This window comes from Cadophora gregata (genome assembly GCF_030347475.1).
Source record: "Cadophora gregata isolate MNR1 chromosome Unknown scaffold_5, whole genome shotgun sequence".
Lineage (NCBI taxonomy): Eukaryota > Fungi > Ascomycota > Leotiomycetes > Helotiales > Ploettnerulaceae > Cadophora > Cadophora gregata.
This window is the reverse complement of record NW_026695928.1, coordinates 335,478-352,397: the sequence shown is the minus strand read 5'-3', so window position 1 is coordinate 352,397 and position 16,920 is coordinate 335,478. Positions and strand designations below refer to the sequence as shown.

Here is a 16,920-nt window from a genome sequence, read left to right as displayed (position 1 = left end):
AATGATCTTGGTATCTCACCACCAGCCTCTCGTTTGCTCACTCAATGCGAGGCGTTACATCAATTGATGAGTTTGGAAGCCACGCGGGCACCGGTGAGGCAGAATCTAGGATATTGAACATCGTGAGAACTATTTTAAGGGTTCCTGGACTCACCGTGCCGAGGTAAGACAATAAATGAAGTGCTGAGATATCAACACGTGACCTAATCTTATGGAATGGAGCAAGGTAGTACTCGGTCATTAGAGACTGCGAAGAAGGCTTTCCTACCTACCGAATAGAGTGTGGTGTTTCCGCGATGTAGCTATATAAGGCTACCGCGGAAGAATTGCTGGAGTATTAATCGCCATGAAAACCCAATCAGAGACCACTTTCTAGCTATCAGATCTTTCAATTGGATGCACAATATGTGAAAGAAAAACTCAAGACACCAAAGCGCTAATTTCTCAACAGTGAGTGGACCGTAGTTGGAAAAATAACTAGTAACTTCGTGCTTCTCCGCCAAGTTGTTGGATTCGTTTAAGACATTGGTGACAGCACAGGAAGTGGCTGGGGCGGAGGACTGTTTTTGGAAGCCGAGCTCGTCAAAATGTCTTGTAAATTAGCTGGAAATTGTAGATGACATGATTTTACCATCATTTCTGCAGACGGTTCCCGTGGACATCCCCCAGCTATCTATCAAAATACAGCCTTTCGCTCTCACATACGGCATAGATTTAAGATCACTGGGCATCCCGTCCGCTCTGCCTTCCATAAGCTTCAAATCGGTGGTTTAGTAGTTAGGTGGGTGACCACTAGCGAATCCCCACTGCTGTATGTAAATTACCATCTTTTTTGGAAGTTTTTGCGTACCTGCGTTGTGATACCTCGGTACTTTTGTACCAAGTGGGGCGATTGGGATGGCACGGGGCAAGTCGCTAAGAGAATCGACCAGCCAACTGGCATCAACACGCTAGGCGAGGGCCGAGTTGGGCTGGCTGGGCTGGTCTATTTTGCATTTGGAAGCACTGTAGTTGAGGTTGTCTTACGGAAAGATGCTCACCCGTAGTAGGCTTCAAGAGATTGAAAGGGTGAGTGAGATACTGGGCGGCTGAAGAGAGTGCGGAAGTTGGATTAGCAGTCTCTGAAATTTTGCACACGAGGGATGCTTCACTGTGCCATTCTGTTGTGGATATGTGGAAATGCAATCTATTGTCTTTCTTACTCCTTATCATCTATGAAACCAATGATACAAAATGAAACGCCCCGCTAAGAATATCCTTATGTGTACAGATTGGAATCTTCGCATACATGAAAACAATTTTCCAAGTCCTAGTAGACTTGCAGATACCCTTGCACATCATGCAGCATACTGAACATTCTGTGGCTTAAGCCCCTTTGCACCAGATCGTTCCGAGAGGTAGTGTTCCAACATCTGAACATTAGCTTCTAGCATCTCCTTCTCTCTCTTATCCCTCCTAACATGTTGTTGCAGCTCCAAGATGTGTTCTCTAGCGCGCTTGAGGACCACAGCCTTACTCGGCTGCACCGTTGACGAGGACTCCGGAATCACATTCCAGAGCGCGTTGATGTTGTCTCGGACGCGGTGTCGGTAGCGTTGCTCGACTTGGTTGTGGACCACGCGGACATCGTCTATCAAGCGACCCTCGGATCTGTGGGGAGGGGTTTCGCAATCAGATGCCTGCGAGTATGTCTCCTCGTGATCGCTACCTGTGAGATAGGCGTATCGATTGGCCAAGGGGTTTGATGTGAGAGGTAGGGATCGCAGGTCGTCTGCCATGTAAGGGAGTGGCTGAGAAAGTGGCTTGGCTGAGTCGGTCTGATTGTTGCGGCGACCTGATGATGTGCCGAAGAGCGAATACATATCCTCCGAAAGCTCCACATCTGATAATGTTGAGTCGAGTTGTGGCAGTGGTGAAATAGCAGGAACATCTTTCCAGAAGTAATCTGAGCCGCCTGCGTCTAGCCCATCGTCGGAAGGTGAAGGAAGCGGAATGGTACTGTAGCATGCCCACTGTGGCATCATCTTCTGCTGAAACTCAAGGGTTTGAGATTGAAATGGGGTTCTCCTATCAGTATTGAGGAAAAGCCGAGATGTGTGGGGGGATGTTGCCGAAGGTTGTGAAGTGGGACGTTCCATGGCGTCGTTGTTGTTGAACGGGACGGTATGCAACATCTTTTGGCTGAAGTGCTGGCGGCTAAATAATCACAGGGTATAGAACAAAGAATATTCTGTTGATTGAGATGGGTATAAAGCGCAGATTGATGTTTCTGTACAGATGTTGATGGATGTCGATCGTGGGGTATCAACAAGTTTTTGTACACATCACTCTGAGACATCAACTGAGACATTGTGAGCATTTCAGGAAGCTGTAGCCACATAGTATTTCTCTGTAGTGCACGTAATTATGTTCTGGATGTTCTTTCTGTCTATCGCTCACTGAGGGAAGAGTTGAGCTGGGGGCTTCGGTAAGGTGGGGCCGTGTCGATGAAGTTAGTAAGTCGCATTCCTCAGTCTCTTCAGCTCCTGGCGATAGGGCATCCGAGCCAGCCCCAGCTGTTTCCAAGACAAACCCTAATCCGTAAAATTTTCAATCCTAAGGAGCGAGATCTGGGGAAAGCTTGGCTGTCTAACCCAAAGCCTGCGTCCCAGACTGCTGGGCCAGATCTGAATTTGGTGTAATCAGAGCTGGGACGTTCCTCATTGGTTGCCATACGGAGGTGTAGAGGGCTGGAACCATGACCTATACTGCGAAGAGTAACACTCAGCGGTTGATGTCATTAGTTTTTGCCCTTTGTTGATGGCGGTCTCCATCCGGTCACATGGCAAACCAGACTGTCTCACTTGAGAAGTCCATGCCACTTCAGCAGCCTCGACAACGGTATACTCCGGCTGCTTTGTAAGGGGCATTCATCCAGCTTTACCACTCGCTGAGTTACGCTTTGACGAAACGATCGACAATTGTACAACCATAAAGAAGCGCGCGAGTGCGAGCGCCTAAATGTTTCTTTATTGAAGTTAGATGTAGGGCATCTCTCGCCTGGTACAAAGCTATTGCCACAAACTATTGACGGCGATCAATCTACTATGATAGTTGTTTCCGCCTTTTATGTGACCTCATTTCCAAACCTTTGAAATGACAATGGTGCTTTTAGGCAAAGTCTCGCTTAGCTTTCCAGCCCGAGCACGTGATAACTTAGAGCCCATAATCATGCTATCAACACCAGGGAGTGTAGGAAAAAAACCATTTGTTTCATGGAAGGCAGAGTTACGTGCAAGAGAAGAACTGATATGCCAGCACGCCTGGAGAGATTCATCGCGGTACGGCCGTACAAAAAGCTACGATTGGAATGAGCCGCACCTATCAAGGGGGTCCAAATCTGTCGATCGGTGTAACATATACTACTGCAATGCTGTTCCGTCCCGTGAATCGCAGCGTAGACGGTTAGATCGTCCAAAGTAGGGGCCCGGTCATCAAATTGTACCGCTCCCCACTATCGAACGTTCTGGTTGTACCAAGTTCCAACTTCCAACATGAGGAGTATCTTGCGAAGTTGAGAACATTATTCACCCCTTGGGCGAACGAATCCGAAACGGATTTGTATATTGCCCGCGCATGTCTTTCATTACCAAGGAAAGGGAGATGTTCGTTTCAATAGACTCGAATAATCGTTCATAACATTGCAGAAGCTGAACGATCCATGTGTACAACGACACTAGAATCGTCCCTTGGCACGAATCTTCAGAAATGACATTCGACATTTTTCGTTTGCTTATTCGTTCCGCGGAACCACAATTGATCGCCAAAATAGTCGAAAGGGGCAGGATTCGCCATTTATGCCAAGTTTGGGAAGCGCATGACAGGCTCTGCATCTCTTGTTTATGATTGGGTAGGCAAAAAGGTGGTTTATTCAAAATGATGCTAGATGAATAGTCAGGATGTTTATTGATTGTTCGTTTTGCTTGGAATATATTCTGCTCCAGTGTTGAGTTGAAGATGATCAACATGAAGATCTACCGGCACAGGAGGAAGAGTCCTGCGAGCCGTGTCTCAAATTTTCTACAAATGTCTCGGGACTTGACCCTCTATTCAGGGTTACTTGCGAATCAATAAAAACCTCCCGAGGTACGTCACTGAAAAGCTTCAAAAATTCATCACTTGCCCTTCTTCTGACAATGGAGTTTGAAGAAGACAATGAAACTCCGCTAAACATCTATGGATCTCCCTCCTGTTGTTCTTTCTTGGTGACACCTGTTTGGTTCATGAAGCTTGGCTCGAGGCAGCAGGGAGAAAACGTGGTGACCCATGGTCATCTGCTGATCGTCGAATTGAATTCCTTATTATGGCATAGTATCGACGCCCACACACCGGGCCTGAAATCGGCACCCACATACCGTGCTTTAGACCACTCTCTGCGAGCAGTTCTCAAGAAGAATACTGTCTCTTAGAGCATATCATTGGTGCGTCTGACCGAAGCAGGCACTGGTTACTCGGCGAAAAACGACCGGAACTAGGGCACACCGGATCATAGGGCTAAGCTTGGACCTTATACCACATGCGATGACAGCGGGAGATCGACGAGGTGGGCTATGATATTCCAGAAACCTTGGCATAGGGCATGGACCTTCTTCGTGCCGGTATACGGAGTACCAACGTGCTGGCTTTCTCCGGTACCTGAGATCCAAGCCACAAATAAAATGGTTGGAAATATAGCAAGACGATGGTTGGGTACGACCCCGCAGCGATGTACTCCTAAGAACAGCCGGGACGGAGGCTTCTTCTTGTCCGTACATCTAAGCGCTGTACATCTGAGCGTTTGGTACGTGAAGATTCTTCACGGTGCCAATGTCATCTAGGTCCGTCTTTGTCAACACAGATCTGTCCATGTCTTTTACTTTCATGTATTTTTGGCCCTAAGCTCATTGGAACGCTTCACTGTAGGTGTTGGATGTCAATCATTTCGCAACTTGATACACAGAATTTGCCTTTCGACAGCTATGCGAACAGAAATCGTTGCGTCTAACACTTAGGATTCAAACTCAAAATTTCCTTCACTTTAGTAGATTCTGCCAGTGTAATTCTCTTCGGCGTGCATCGAAAAACGGAAACATTTCCCAAAAGATGGCCCACCAAACACTGCGATCTGGATGCCAGAAGGTGAGACCTTGCGTCTTTCCGTGGAAATATCCGACCAATAGGTTTCATTCCGAATCTAGACCAAGCCGCCATCCTGTCACAACGGTCGGAACAACTTGATCCCCGAGAACATCAGAAATTTGAGTTTCATGCAAGTCATGTCCAGAGATCTCGGTTGTCAAATGTCTTGGATCGAGGCAAGTTCCAGCTCTGTGGCTCTGTGCATTGCGCCACAATCACATGCTGCCTAATCCCGAATTGAGATCTATCCGTATCTTCACTGTTCATATCACCGCAAGAAAGAGCGATAGCTGATGACTTTGCGCAGTCTCGGAGAGGAAATAAACTTTCGCTCGCTTGTCTTGCTCATCAAGTACTTTCGTACTTCCGTACATCTGCCCGCGGGTAATTCCCACCCAGAGGCCGATAACACCCACTAAATACTAGTTGGCAATACTTTGCTCCAGCAGGTAGACGCTCAGGTGGCCATCACTTGATGAGCAGCTGAGATATGTGTCATTCGTCCAGTTCAATGAAGGCTCATTGAAGGTGCTTGGCAGCTTGGCAGCTTGCCAATAATGCCAAGAAGATCTTCCCCAAACTGTGAACCAGAAGGTCAGTGGTTTGTACAGGCTGTCTATCTCAAGGGCGGGGTAATTGTGAACTTTCAGGGTCTGACCACCAGGCGACCTCAGCGTGCCGCCCAAACCACGCCATAATTTGAGTTGAGGAAGTACTACTCCACCGCAAGCAGCTAGATCGACTTGGCCGTCCCGAAAATCTGGGATCCAAGAAGGCTGGAGCTTTATTTTCGCCGACCACTCTACATCAACATCCTCCATTTGACTATCGAATGTATCGAATCGCCACGAAGACCAAGAAAGCCGACGGCACGGGAACAGCAGACTACACCTCGAAGAGATGAAGACACGGCTGAACTCATGGCTCCTACTGAAAAGCGCACAAGTATAGGCTAGGAGTATGAAGATCAATCTGACCACAGTGAGACTTTTTGAGTTTTTGGCTTCTTTGACGGGTCGTCATGCTCTGGAGAGAGCTCGTCTAGATTACTATTTCAAGCGGTGATCATCCACTGCCTCCTAACCCCATATCTTACATTGTATCGAACCTCGTCGTGTCCGTCTCGAAGATCGGCATCATTCCCGAGTTACCAGCTAAATAATTGTCAAATAACATCGACATGTTATCCGGATTATCCAGTTGTAGCGATGTCCAATCTTCTGGCATCATTGTAGACCAATCAGTATCCATAACACCAGGCATCATTACATCTGACTGCATCCCGTTTCCCATGTATGAGGCTGTTGGAGGCCGCTGTTGATAGGTTTGAGGTACCGGCGGAGGGCCACTGCTGAGCGTTTGCTCGACACAGGATTTGCCGCCTCGGAGAAGAATCTTGCAGATGCTAAGAAGTTTCTTGGCACCAGGAGCGAGGACAGATGCCCGTTCTAGGGACTCGACAACTTTCTCGAGGAGGTGCATGTCGGCAGCGTTCGTGTCTAGGATTGCTGTGCCAAGAATCACTATAAAGGGAGTGAAAGGGCAGATGGAGAGATTCCTTGCTGTGGTCAGCACTTGGCAATTGCTAGCGAAAATGCCCAGCTTACCAGTCTATGTACATTCTGATCTGATGTTGCGATCTGCTGAACAATCTTGTACATAGTGTCTCGTGCAGCTCTAACGTTTCTCTTGCCACTGCGATGCACTCGTCTGAGAAGCGGAGTGGATGAGCAGGTTTCTGCGAGGGCAATGCGCGGTAGACGAGCGCCAGATTCGCCAAGAGTGTGATTTCAGTGTCCAAGAATGGTTCTCTTTCGGCTTCGGACATCCTACTGAAAATCCCCTGTAGCACTAACGTCAGTTAACATAGCTCAAATGGAAGGACGACTGACCTGCAATCTTTCGCGAGTGCGATTGAATTCTGATGCAATGTGTCTTGCGTTGGTAGCCTTCATTTCAGGTCCGTCTTGCTGGGCTTTCGCAGAGTACAATTTCTCGTAAATGCTGCCCTGTAACTTGGCAATATCGAACCAGACGAAGATCGCATCACAGCTAATGTCTGCAGCCAGTTGAGGATAGCCCACTGATATGTCATAATCTGAGAAGTTTGGCGATCGCCCGAAGTTAAGCGACAATGCTTTGTCAAAGCAGTACGTAAACCAGAAGCAAATCTTTTTCCTGTTGAGCTCGCCGATGTCTTCCGCATTATCTCTCAACCGATTGAGCCCGCTATCCATACACAGTCGAGCTGCGAACGATATGAGATACCATGCTTTGTTGTGATCTGAGTCCGCCATCGCGGTTTGGACCTGATGAGGGTTGGATGTCAGCAAGGACAATTCTGGCCAAGAAGGCAAACGACTATCTTCACTCACACCATATAGAAGACACTCAATATTGGCCATGCGTGGCTCCAGAAAGATGCTGAGCTTTTCTATAGTGACCGATACATTATTCGAGCACATTTCAACAACTTCTGCAGCACCTGCTGGGTCTATGCCATGCGACTCAAGCTGGCTGGCAGTCGCAAGGCCGATGATGCCCATTAGACCTCCATTGGTGATGATGAAATCCGATGCAGAGTAGCCGTCGATAGGGAAATAATATTTCTGGCATGTCTGGCGAAAGCCCTTGCCATCTCCGAATGGCGAGCATAACAGAAAGCCATGGGGCAAAACTGCATATGTGTCAGTGAAAATATAAGCTAAGTTCAGATATAAGACAACACACCATCGATCAATCTCAGTGCTGCTAGTGCGACTTGAACTGGTGGCATAGGCAGATCAGATGTGAAGCTGACATCACTGTTTGGGATGTTGGCGCTGTGTAGCGCCCTGAGAGATTGCAAACTGGAAGTTACATCTTGCCCCTGTCGGGCGGCTGGAGAGTTATGAAGTGCAATATCTAATATCTGCCCAGTTTGATGTGAGTGGACTTCGAAAGAAGACTCGCCAAGATACGGTGGCTCATCGGAAGGTAAGCTTGCTTTTCCGGAGACAGAGTTCGGAGTTGCTACACTTGGCAAGTTTGCTTTCCTGGGCCCAAAATCTCTGTTAGATATAGGAGAAGGAATTTCTGATCTGTGTCTGGATGAGAGTTCCGACTTTTGTTTGGTTAAAATGTCCACTGATGTTTGCAATTGAGAAAGTTGCTCGTTGATCTTGGACAATTGATCATCCCTAGACACCACAAATTCAGCTTCCATAGAATCCTTTTTAGATTTGTACCAAAAAAAACTACAACTTACAGTCGTGCAGAGGCAACAGCTCTTTGCCGTTTCTGTTGTGAGGTTCTTGGTGCGGTCCAGCATGGTATGTTCGAGGATTTGCATGCTGAGCAGGGATCTAATTTATCACATCGTACCTATCTAGTGTCAATAAATTAGAGTTATATCAATAAACCCGGATTGTGGCTTGCCTTCCTGGTCTTGCAAGCCTCACATGCCCTCAATCGTGTTGTGATAATGGAGTGGTCGTGCTCTGGGGCATCTGGCCCGCTATGGTTCTCATCTTCTCCGCTCATCTCGGACAGCTCTCAGCAACAGAAATCCGATGTTGCGCAGAGCCCGTCTCTATCTCAACCTCTTGATTTGGTGTTCCTCTGGCATGGGAAGATTGTACTGTAGTTGGACAGAGAGAGCACATTGAGTGGGAGGTATTTTTTGCCTCGGAATCCGCGGGCCCGAAATCCCCGCTCTGCCTAGCGCCAATGTTTTGCCTAGCGACGGAATGTCCTTGGCAATTATGTCAACACTTCTCCATCCTGCGCCTTGTCCCTGATCTTCGTGTACACTACACATCTATGAACACATGGAGCACAGTCATGGCGAAGCCTTCTGTCATTGCCAATCAGACAGTCGAGATATCTTGCATGTCTGTGAACTCAGTGACCGGCCTCCGGGCTTTTGCTTCTTCCACTGGGCATTTCAATCTACGACAGACCGAATGATTTCTTCTAGGCCGTCACAAAAGCGAGTCAGCCGGATTTATATCACTCCGTGACATGTTGATATAAGAGATACAAACCCATCTCGATCATCTGTATTATTCCCCGAGCCTCATTGTTGGACCGTTCTCAGTCAATATGGAGGAGAAGCTGCCCTCCACCCCGCCTTCTCAAGAAGAATCCCTTCCGCCAATGACAGAAGTTGATGAGCAGCCAATTGCCACGGAAGAGAAGAATGGATCTTTCAAGGATTTTATTCGTATTTTTCAGTACGCCGATCGAACGTCATGGATTCTGAATGTCATCTCTTTCATAACCTCGATCGGTGCCGGGATCACGTTGCCATGGATGACTCTCGTTTTTGGAGATTCAGTTGGAGAATTCAACAATTTCTCTGCTGCCGACATTGATCCTCAATCTTTTAGAAACACTATCCTCAACTCCGTGTATGTTGTTCCTCAAGATCTTGGCATGAGACTTTTGAGCTAATCCGCCATAGGAAACTCTTCGTTTACCTCTTCGTTGCCAAGCTGCTTTTGTCATATATATCTACAATCACAATATGTATTTCTGCAATTAGGACTACACGCGATCTTCGTCAAGACTTTCTCAGTCACACTTTAAGAAAAGAGACGTGGCATTTCGACCTGCAAAATGCCTCATCCGTTGCGGTACTGGTCACTACCAATGGTTCCCGCATCAACAAAGGCGTTGCCGACAAACTAGCATTCCTGGTTCAGGTAAGCAAACTTTTCACCATCAAATTCTCGAAGTGTACTGGCCCAAGCCTGGTAGACATGTGTTGAATTTTTAAACCATCACTCTTCAGACTTGGAAGCAAACAATTACTGAGACATCAATAGTACCTGGCAATGTTTTTTGCTGCCTTCATTGTGGCACTCGCAGTTCAATGGAAGTTAGCTCTCATCACAATGAGTGTCATACCTGCGATTTTTGTCATCACATTTGGTGTCATTGCGTTGGATGCACCAGTCGAAGCCCGAATCATGAAAATATATTCAAAAGGCGGATTTGCTGCACAGGAAGCCATCTCCACCATTCGAACGGTTCATGCCTTTTGGGCACAATCTAAACTGATCGCAAAGTACGATAAGTACCTCAAGGATGCACACACCGAAGGCAAAAAGAAGTCCATCTTTTACGGCGTCCTCTTCTCCACCGAGTACTTCTGCGTCTATTCTGGAATCGCTCTTGCATTCTGGAAAGGTTATAGAATGTATAGAAGCGGTGAGATTGAGTCCGTTGGAACGGTCTTCACAGTCGTGTTCTCAGTCTTGATTGCTTCGTCCACTATTTCTGCCATCGCTCCTCAGTTTCAGACTTTCACGAACGCCGCCGCGGCTGCGTCAGAACTCTTTGAACTGATCGACTCTCCATCTTTGCTGGACCCCCTCTCTGATGACGGCATCAAGCCTGATAAGTGTGAAGGGCATCTGGAAGTAAGAGACTTGAAGTTCTCTTACCCATCAAGACCTGGCATCCAAGTTTTGAATGGGCTGAACATCTCAATTCCTGCAGGAAAGACCACTGCTCTTGTTGGAGCAAGTGGATGTGGCAAGAGCACTTTGATAGGCTTGCTGGAACGATGGTATGAAAGGAAGTCCGGCGAAATCCTCCTAGATGGAAAAGATATCACTTCCATCAACACTCGCTGGTTGCGTAGTCAGATTGGACTAGTCCAACAGGTATGCCCGCTCAGGATCCCAGATGCTTAATAGAGTGTCGGTTAACAACTCGATAGGAACCTGTTCTGTTCCAGGGCACGATATTCCAGAACGTCGCCAACGGATTCTTGGATCATCAAAAGCTTCTTCCTCGCGAAGAACAATTGAGATTGATCCAACAGGCTTGCGAAACAAGCAATTCTCACGAGTTCATCTCTGAGCTCCCAGAGGTATCTATTTTATAAATCCACTATTGCAAAGCTATGAGCTTACAATGCTAGGGCTATGACACGGAAATTGGCGAAGCAGCTGGTCTACTCTCCGGCGGCCAGAAGCAGCGAGTCGCAATCGCTCGAAGCATAATCTCGAATCCAAAAATCCTGCTCCTCGATGAAGCAACTAGCGCGCTGGATCCAAGAGCGGAAGGGATCGTGCAAGCTGCTTTGGACAAGGTGTCTGCAGACAGAACCACTCTGGTAATTGCACACAAGCTGGCAACCATAAAAAATGCAGACAACATCGCAGTTATCTCGTATGGACGTGTAGTGGAACAAGGCACCCATGACGAGCTGCTAAAAGCTGGAGGCCATTATGCACGACTCGTCGCGGCACAAGACATCAGCGGAGAGAACGAGGACTCAGATAAAGAATCTACAGCCAATGAGGAACAGGCAGATAACGGTCTCGCTCAGCAGACTTCTCTTTACAAAACTCAGACACAAGCTAGCGCTGCTGCCATGGAAGATGGCTCTGGTACCGTTGGATACTCACTCTTGAAATGTATCTGGTAAGTTTCCCCTGCTCTGATCTGTAGAGAATCTGGGCAATGGGTTTGCTTTTTGCCTGGGCCAAGCGAAGAGAGTTCATACTAATCATCGGCATAGGATCATGTTTGGAGAGCAGAGAGCCCTCTACCCCCACTTTGTCATAACTGTACTTTGTGCTCTCGCTGCCGGCGCCACATTTCCAGGCCAGGCGATTCTCTTCTCCCGAATCCTCAACGTTTTCACACTCCCACCCAACGAGGCTCAATCTGAGGCCAACTTCTACGCTCTGATGTTCTTCATCATCGCGCTTGGAAATCTTGTTGCATACTTCATTATTGGAGTTCTGTGCAATGTGATTGGACAAGCCGTGACTTATCGCTACAGAAAGGAGATGTTCACGGACATGCTGAAGCAAGATATGGAGTTTTTCAACTTGCCAGGCAATACCTCCGGAGCTTTGACTTCGAAACTTTCATCGCTACCCACTCAACTACAGGATCTTTTGAGCGCCAACATCCTGCTTATTTTTATTGTCTTCGTCAATGTCATTTCTAGTAGTATCCTTGCTATTGCTTATGGATGGAAGCTTGGCTTGGTCATGGTCTTCGCCGGTCTTCCTCCTCTTCTCGTCTCGGGATACATTCGAATCCGTCTTGAAACAGCCCTCGAGAAGGAAAATTCAGAGCGCTTTGCTGAGAGTGCCAGCTTGGCCAGTGAGGCAGTCTTGGCAATCAAGACAGTCTCATCTCTTACCCTGGAAACCGCTATTCTGGAGAGATACAACGAGAAGCTGAGCAGTATCGTCAAGGTGTCCATCAAATCATTAACATCTACTATCGCGTTCTACGCAATATCTCAGTCCTTGGATTTCCTTGTCATGGCACTTGGCTTTTGGTACGGATCGCAATTGCTACTCAAGGGCGAATACACCATCACCGAATTCTACGTCATCTTCATCGGTGTTCTGTTTGCAGGCCAGGCAGCTGCACAATTCTTTTCATACACAACAAGCATCACACAAGCAAGCGGGGCTGCGAATTATATTCTCTGGCTGCGAGCCCGCAAACCAGTCATGCAAGAGACACCTGACAACATTGACAAAGGACCTGGCGGCGACGGTGGAGAGATTGCTTTAAGTTCGATGGGCTTCCAGTATCCAGGCCGAACCACTCGCGTCCTGAAGGATATCAACATGACGATCAAGCATGGCGAGTTCGCTGCTTTCGTCGGCCCATCTGGTTGTGGTAAGTCCACAATGGTAAACCTTCTCGAACGCTTCTACGATCCCACAACCGGCGAAATCAGCTTCGCAGGCAAACCCATCCAAACATACTCCCCTCGTCTCTACCGCCAAAATATCTCTCTCGTACAACAAGAACCCACGCTCTACTCCGGCTCGGTCTTCGAGAACGTCTCTCTCGGGCTCGAAGAAGCCGCCACCGAGGCTCAAATCGTCGAAGCATGTCGGCAAGCCAACGCCCTCGAATTCATCGAGTCTCTACCCGAAGGGTTCCAAACTGCCTGTGGAAACCGTGGTCTCCAATTCTCGGGTGGCCAGAAGCAGAGAATTGCTATCGCACGAGCTTTGATCAGGAAACCGAGGCTGCTGTTGCTAGATGAGGCGACGAGTGCACTTGATACACAGTCAGAAAGGATTGTCCAGGATGCGCTGGATCAGGCGAAGGAGGGAAGGACGACTATTGCTGTCGCGCATCGACTGTCAACTATCAAGCATGCTGATATTATCTTCGTGTTTGGTGATGGTAGGGTTGTTGAGAGTGGGACGCATTCGGAATTATTGGCGATGAAGGGCAGGTATTACGATATGTGTTTAGCGCAAAGTTTAGACAAACAGGTTTGAGTATTTTAAAGAAAGGGAAAATCATTTGTAATATGTATGAAAATTATATGTAATAATAGAATACCTTTCTCCAAGGCTAGTTACATTTCCTGCTATGCTGGCTTAATATTGTTACGACGTGTGCTGTGGGGTACAATTTTCAATTTTCAGGGTCAGTTCAGCTAAGTGCGGGGTAATATCTGTTAGAAATATGGGGATTGTAGGCGTAGACTCAGTACTGTAGGCCGTACTACTGAGTACGCTACCCCTTTATATAGGAGATTCTCTCTCTCTGTAGTAGCTCCTGATGCAACTGTAATTATAATATAGTAGTAATTCCAATCGATCGAAAAAGACCTTAAAACTTTATTTTTATTAAGATCTCCACTTTATTAACTCTTAGTATATCTACTACTACGCTACAATATTATCCTAATTAAAAGCACTAATTCCTTACGTCGCCGGAGCCTTAAAAGGCAAAACTCTATTAGAGTTTGATAACTTCTTTAAATAGGAGCTTAAGACTAAATAAGAGCTAGCTAAAGCTGGTGTTCTTTATCACGTTCTTACTAAAGTTAGCGTGCCGAATAGTGTTAATCAGTAGAATACTTACACTAAGGAAAAGAAAGAAGCTTTCAAAATAGTCGTTAACTTAATCTCTAAGCTTCTCTTTCCTAAGTATAGAGATATTATTAAACTAAATAATACTAAGCCTCTCTAGGAAGCTATTCACATAAACAAAGGTAAAGTAGTTTAAGGGAGTCTTACTTTTACTAATATAAGAGACGATTTCTTTAAGATAAAGTTTATCCCGGGAGAGGAAACACTTCAGAACTATATCATAAGGCTCTTACTCTTTAAAGTAAAGCTCAGCGGCAATAGTAAACCTCTTACTAATAAGGATATATATCTCAAGCTATTATAATTATTACTAGCGTCCGGAGCTTAAATTACTATAGCGCTTACCCTAGAATCGCAAAACCTAAATCTTAGAGATACTATATAAAAGCTTAACAAATATTAAATTCAATAGAGGGAATAGCTTCAACCTATAGCTACTAGTAACGCCGCGAACTACGCGAATAGAGGCTATAATAGAAAGAGAAGTAGCAGAGATAGTAAAGGCTAAAGGGGTAGAGGCTACTCACGTAGGAGAGGTAATATACGTGAGAACAAGAGAGAACAGGAAAGACGGAATAATAACAGCAGGGGTAGTAGCTAATAGAGACATAAAGGGCGCGTAGAAAAGAGAGGAAATCGCCCTAAATTAAGCTGAAATCAGTATACCTAGTATAAAAGCTACAGCTACTAGTACGTAGACTACACGGAAGCTGAGAATACCTACGCGAGAGATAGCGCTAATAAAGTAAAGGAAATTAAAGATAATAATACTTATCCCGTGTTCCTTTCGAAAGAGATTTACTACGCTAAAGACATAGAATATACTTTATTAATAATCTCTATTACAGAATCTATCTGGAAAATCAACTCTAGCGCTACTTACTACTTTAGTAGAGTTCTAGCTAAGTTCAAGTAACTTAAGCGCTAGCGTAACGCTAAATACATTAAAACAGCAACTAATTCGTACTTAATAGCTAAAGGTTATAGAGATATTACTATTAATAGGTTAACCCTTAAAGACGTATAATATATACCTAACTTCAGAGCTATAAAGCTAGTATTAATATATTAACTCTCAGATAAAGGAATTAATACAGAACTAACTAAGATATCAGCAAATAGATACCGGAATAGTAAACTAGCCTTTATAAGTATAAGAAACAGAGGTTTATATATTTTAGATACGAATCCTTAATATTAAGTTATATATAACATAATTCCGTCAGACTTAAAGCTACTAAAGGAACAAATAAAGAGTTAGCCTAGCACAGAGGAAACAAAGGCAGATCTACTTTATAAGCGTTTAAGCTATATAAATTACGCCTATTTAAAGAAACTAGTTACTTACAGCAGTTACAGAATAAGACTAATTTCTGTTCCGGAGCTAAAGGGAGAGAGGTATTACAAGGCTTACTTTATAAGCCGTATAAAAAAGCACTTTAATAAGAAATCAGATAGTAGAACTAACGTACCTATTCATCGATTACACGCTAATATCTCTAGTATCTTACTACACTTAATTCGCAGCTATAAATACTTCCTTTTAGTAGTAGATAATACTATGAGGATATATTAAGTAGATCTCTTAGTTAACAAGTCTATATTAACTATTTAACTAGTTATTCAGAAATTAAAGCTATAGCTTAAAACTCAAGGGCAAAGTAAATTCCGCACAATTATCTACTAGAGGACTAATAATAGTAAGGGAGAGTTCAGTCCTGAGTTTATCAACTAGCTATAAGAGAGTAGAATCATTCTTAAACCCTCTCCTTCATATAAATACTCTCTGAATAGAGTCGTAAAGCAATAGATATATAAACTAGCTAAGATTACACGCTTAATCCTCTACGACGCGAAGATACCCGAGAATATATAGTACTACGCTATTAAGTAGGCAGCAAAGCTAAAGAACAGACACCTAACTACTACTTTACTATATAAAACAGCTACTAGACTCACTCTAATCAAAGCATACAGAAGATAGCCTGTAAACCTCTCTAAAATAAAAGTATTTAGCTCTATAGCGTACTCTTTATATCCACTAGGGCTATATCAGGGCAAAATAAAGCAAAAGACAATTCCGGGGTATTTTATATTAGTAGGTATAGCTAATACCTCAACTTATAGGCTCCTAAATATAGAAACCTTTAAAGAACTAGAAATAGCCAACTACAGCTTCAACAAGTATATAATATACTCTATACACACTAGTAGTAAGGAAACTATACTAAAAGGTAGTAATAAGGTAGTAGAAAGACCTCTGCCACCGGCTACTAGTCTAGCACTTACTAAGAGACTAGCTAGGGGTACTAAAGGCTTAGAAAGACCTCTAAGAGAAAGGCTAGCTATAGAAGCTGAAAGACCTCTAGGAGAGAGGCCAGCTATAGAAGCTAAAAATCCTTCAAGGGGAAAGTTAGCTATAGAAAACATAATAGAAGACACTAAGGGAGCGTCTAATTAACGCCTCCCTAAATAGACTTAACTAGTAAACACGTCTAATAACACTCTACTATTAAGATATAGTAGGAAATAGCGTAGAAAACAACACTTCAAGTAAGCCGCTTAGGTAATAACTATAAAGCTATACTCTTAGTAAATCCTTAACAAAGCACTAACCTATCAAATAGCGCTAATTACACTAGAAAGTAAACCTATACAACCTCTTAAGGTTATAACTATCACAGAGGCTCTAAGGGAGAATCCAGTAGAATAGAAGGCCGCTATTCTCAAGGAATTACAAGCTATACAAAGCGCTAGAACCTATAGAGTATACTTTAGTAAGCCTCCCTCCGGCTCGAAACTAATATCTTTAAGACTAGTTCTATATAATAAAATCAACTCCGATAGCTCTATAGTATAGCGAAAGGCTAAGCTCGTAGTAAGAGGCTTTAAGTAAAAACACAGC

General features: G+C 44.9%; 3 protein-coding genes across 3 annotated transcripts; 1 reads left to right on the top strand and 2 right to left on the bottom strand.

The window, feature by feature from the left end:
* Positions 1–334: 334 nt before the first annotated feature.
* ONS95_010915 (uncharacterized protein) lies at positions 335–2,270 on the bottom strand. Its single transcript, XM_058504501.1, has one exon. It carries the CDS (start codon positions 2,172–2,174, stop codon positions 1,338–1,340), a length of 837 nt encoding a protein of 278 aa, XP_058359057.1. The 5' UTR covers positions 2,175–2,270; the 3' UTR covers positions 335–1,337.
* Positions 2,271–3,989: 1,719 nt separating this feature from the next.
* Positions 3,990–8,782, bottom strand: ONS95_010914 (uncharacterized protein). The gene is made up of 7 exons (XM_058504500.1): positions 8,575–8,782; positions 8,405–8,520; positions 7,888–8,336; positions 7,533–7,834; positions 7,050–7,466; positions 6,765–7,000; positions 3,990–6,715 (listed from the first exon to the last, which is right to left on the bottom strand). Exons 1-7 carry the CDS (start codon positions 8,677–8,679, stop codon positions 6,250–6,252), a joined length of 2,091 nt encoding a protein of 696 aa, XP_058359056.1. The 5' UTR covers positions 8,680–8,782; the 3' UTR covers positions 3,990–6,249.
* Positions 8,766–13,518, top strand: ONS95_010913 (uncharacterized protein). Its single transcript, XM_058504499.1, has 6 exons — positions 8,766–9,548; positions 9,602–9,842; positions 9,966–10,808; positions 10,865–11,017; positions 11,069–11,574; positions 11,672–13,518. Exons 1-6 carry the CDS (start codon positions 9,241–9,243, stop codon positions 13,413–13,415), a joined length of 3,795 nt encoding a protein of 1,264 aa, XP_058359055.1. The 5' UTR covers positions 8,766–9,240; the 3' UTR covers positions 13,416–13,518.
* Positions 13,519–16,920: the final 3,402 nt, after the last annotated feature.

Excerpts from the sequence above, each read along its gene's own strand:
- ONS95_010915 (XM_058504501.1), bottom strand. The coding sequence starts at position 2,174 with ATGTTGCATACCGTCCCGTTCAACAACAACGACGCCATGGAACGTCCC.
- ONS95_010914 (XM_058504500.1), bottom strand. The coding sequence starts at position 8,679 with ATGAGCGGAGAAGATGAGAACCATAGCGGGCCAGATGCCCCAGAGCAC. Across the intron at positions 8,337-8,404 it reads GCTGTTGCCTCTGCACGACT|GGATGATCAATTGTCCAAGA; the intron begins GTAAGTTGTAGT and ends TGTGGTGTCTAG. Across the intron at positions 6,716-6,764 it reads ATCAGAATGTACATAGACTG|GAATCTCTCCATCTGCCCTT; the intron begins GTAAGCTGGGCA and ends GACCACAGCAAG.
- ONS95_010913 (XM_058504499.1), top strand. The coding sequence starts at position 9,241 with ATGGAGGAGAAGCTGCCCTCCACCCCGCCTTCTCAAGAAGAATCCCTT. Across the intron at positions 9,843-9,965 it reads AACTAGCATTCCTGGTTCAG|TACCTGGCAATGTTTTTTGC; the intron begins GTAAGCAAACTT and ends AGACATCAATAG. Across the intron at positions 11,575-11,671 it reads TCACTCTTGAAATGTATCTG|GATCATGTTTGGAGAGCAGA; the intron begins GTAAGTTTCCCC and ends TCATCGGCATAG.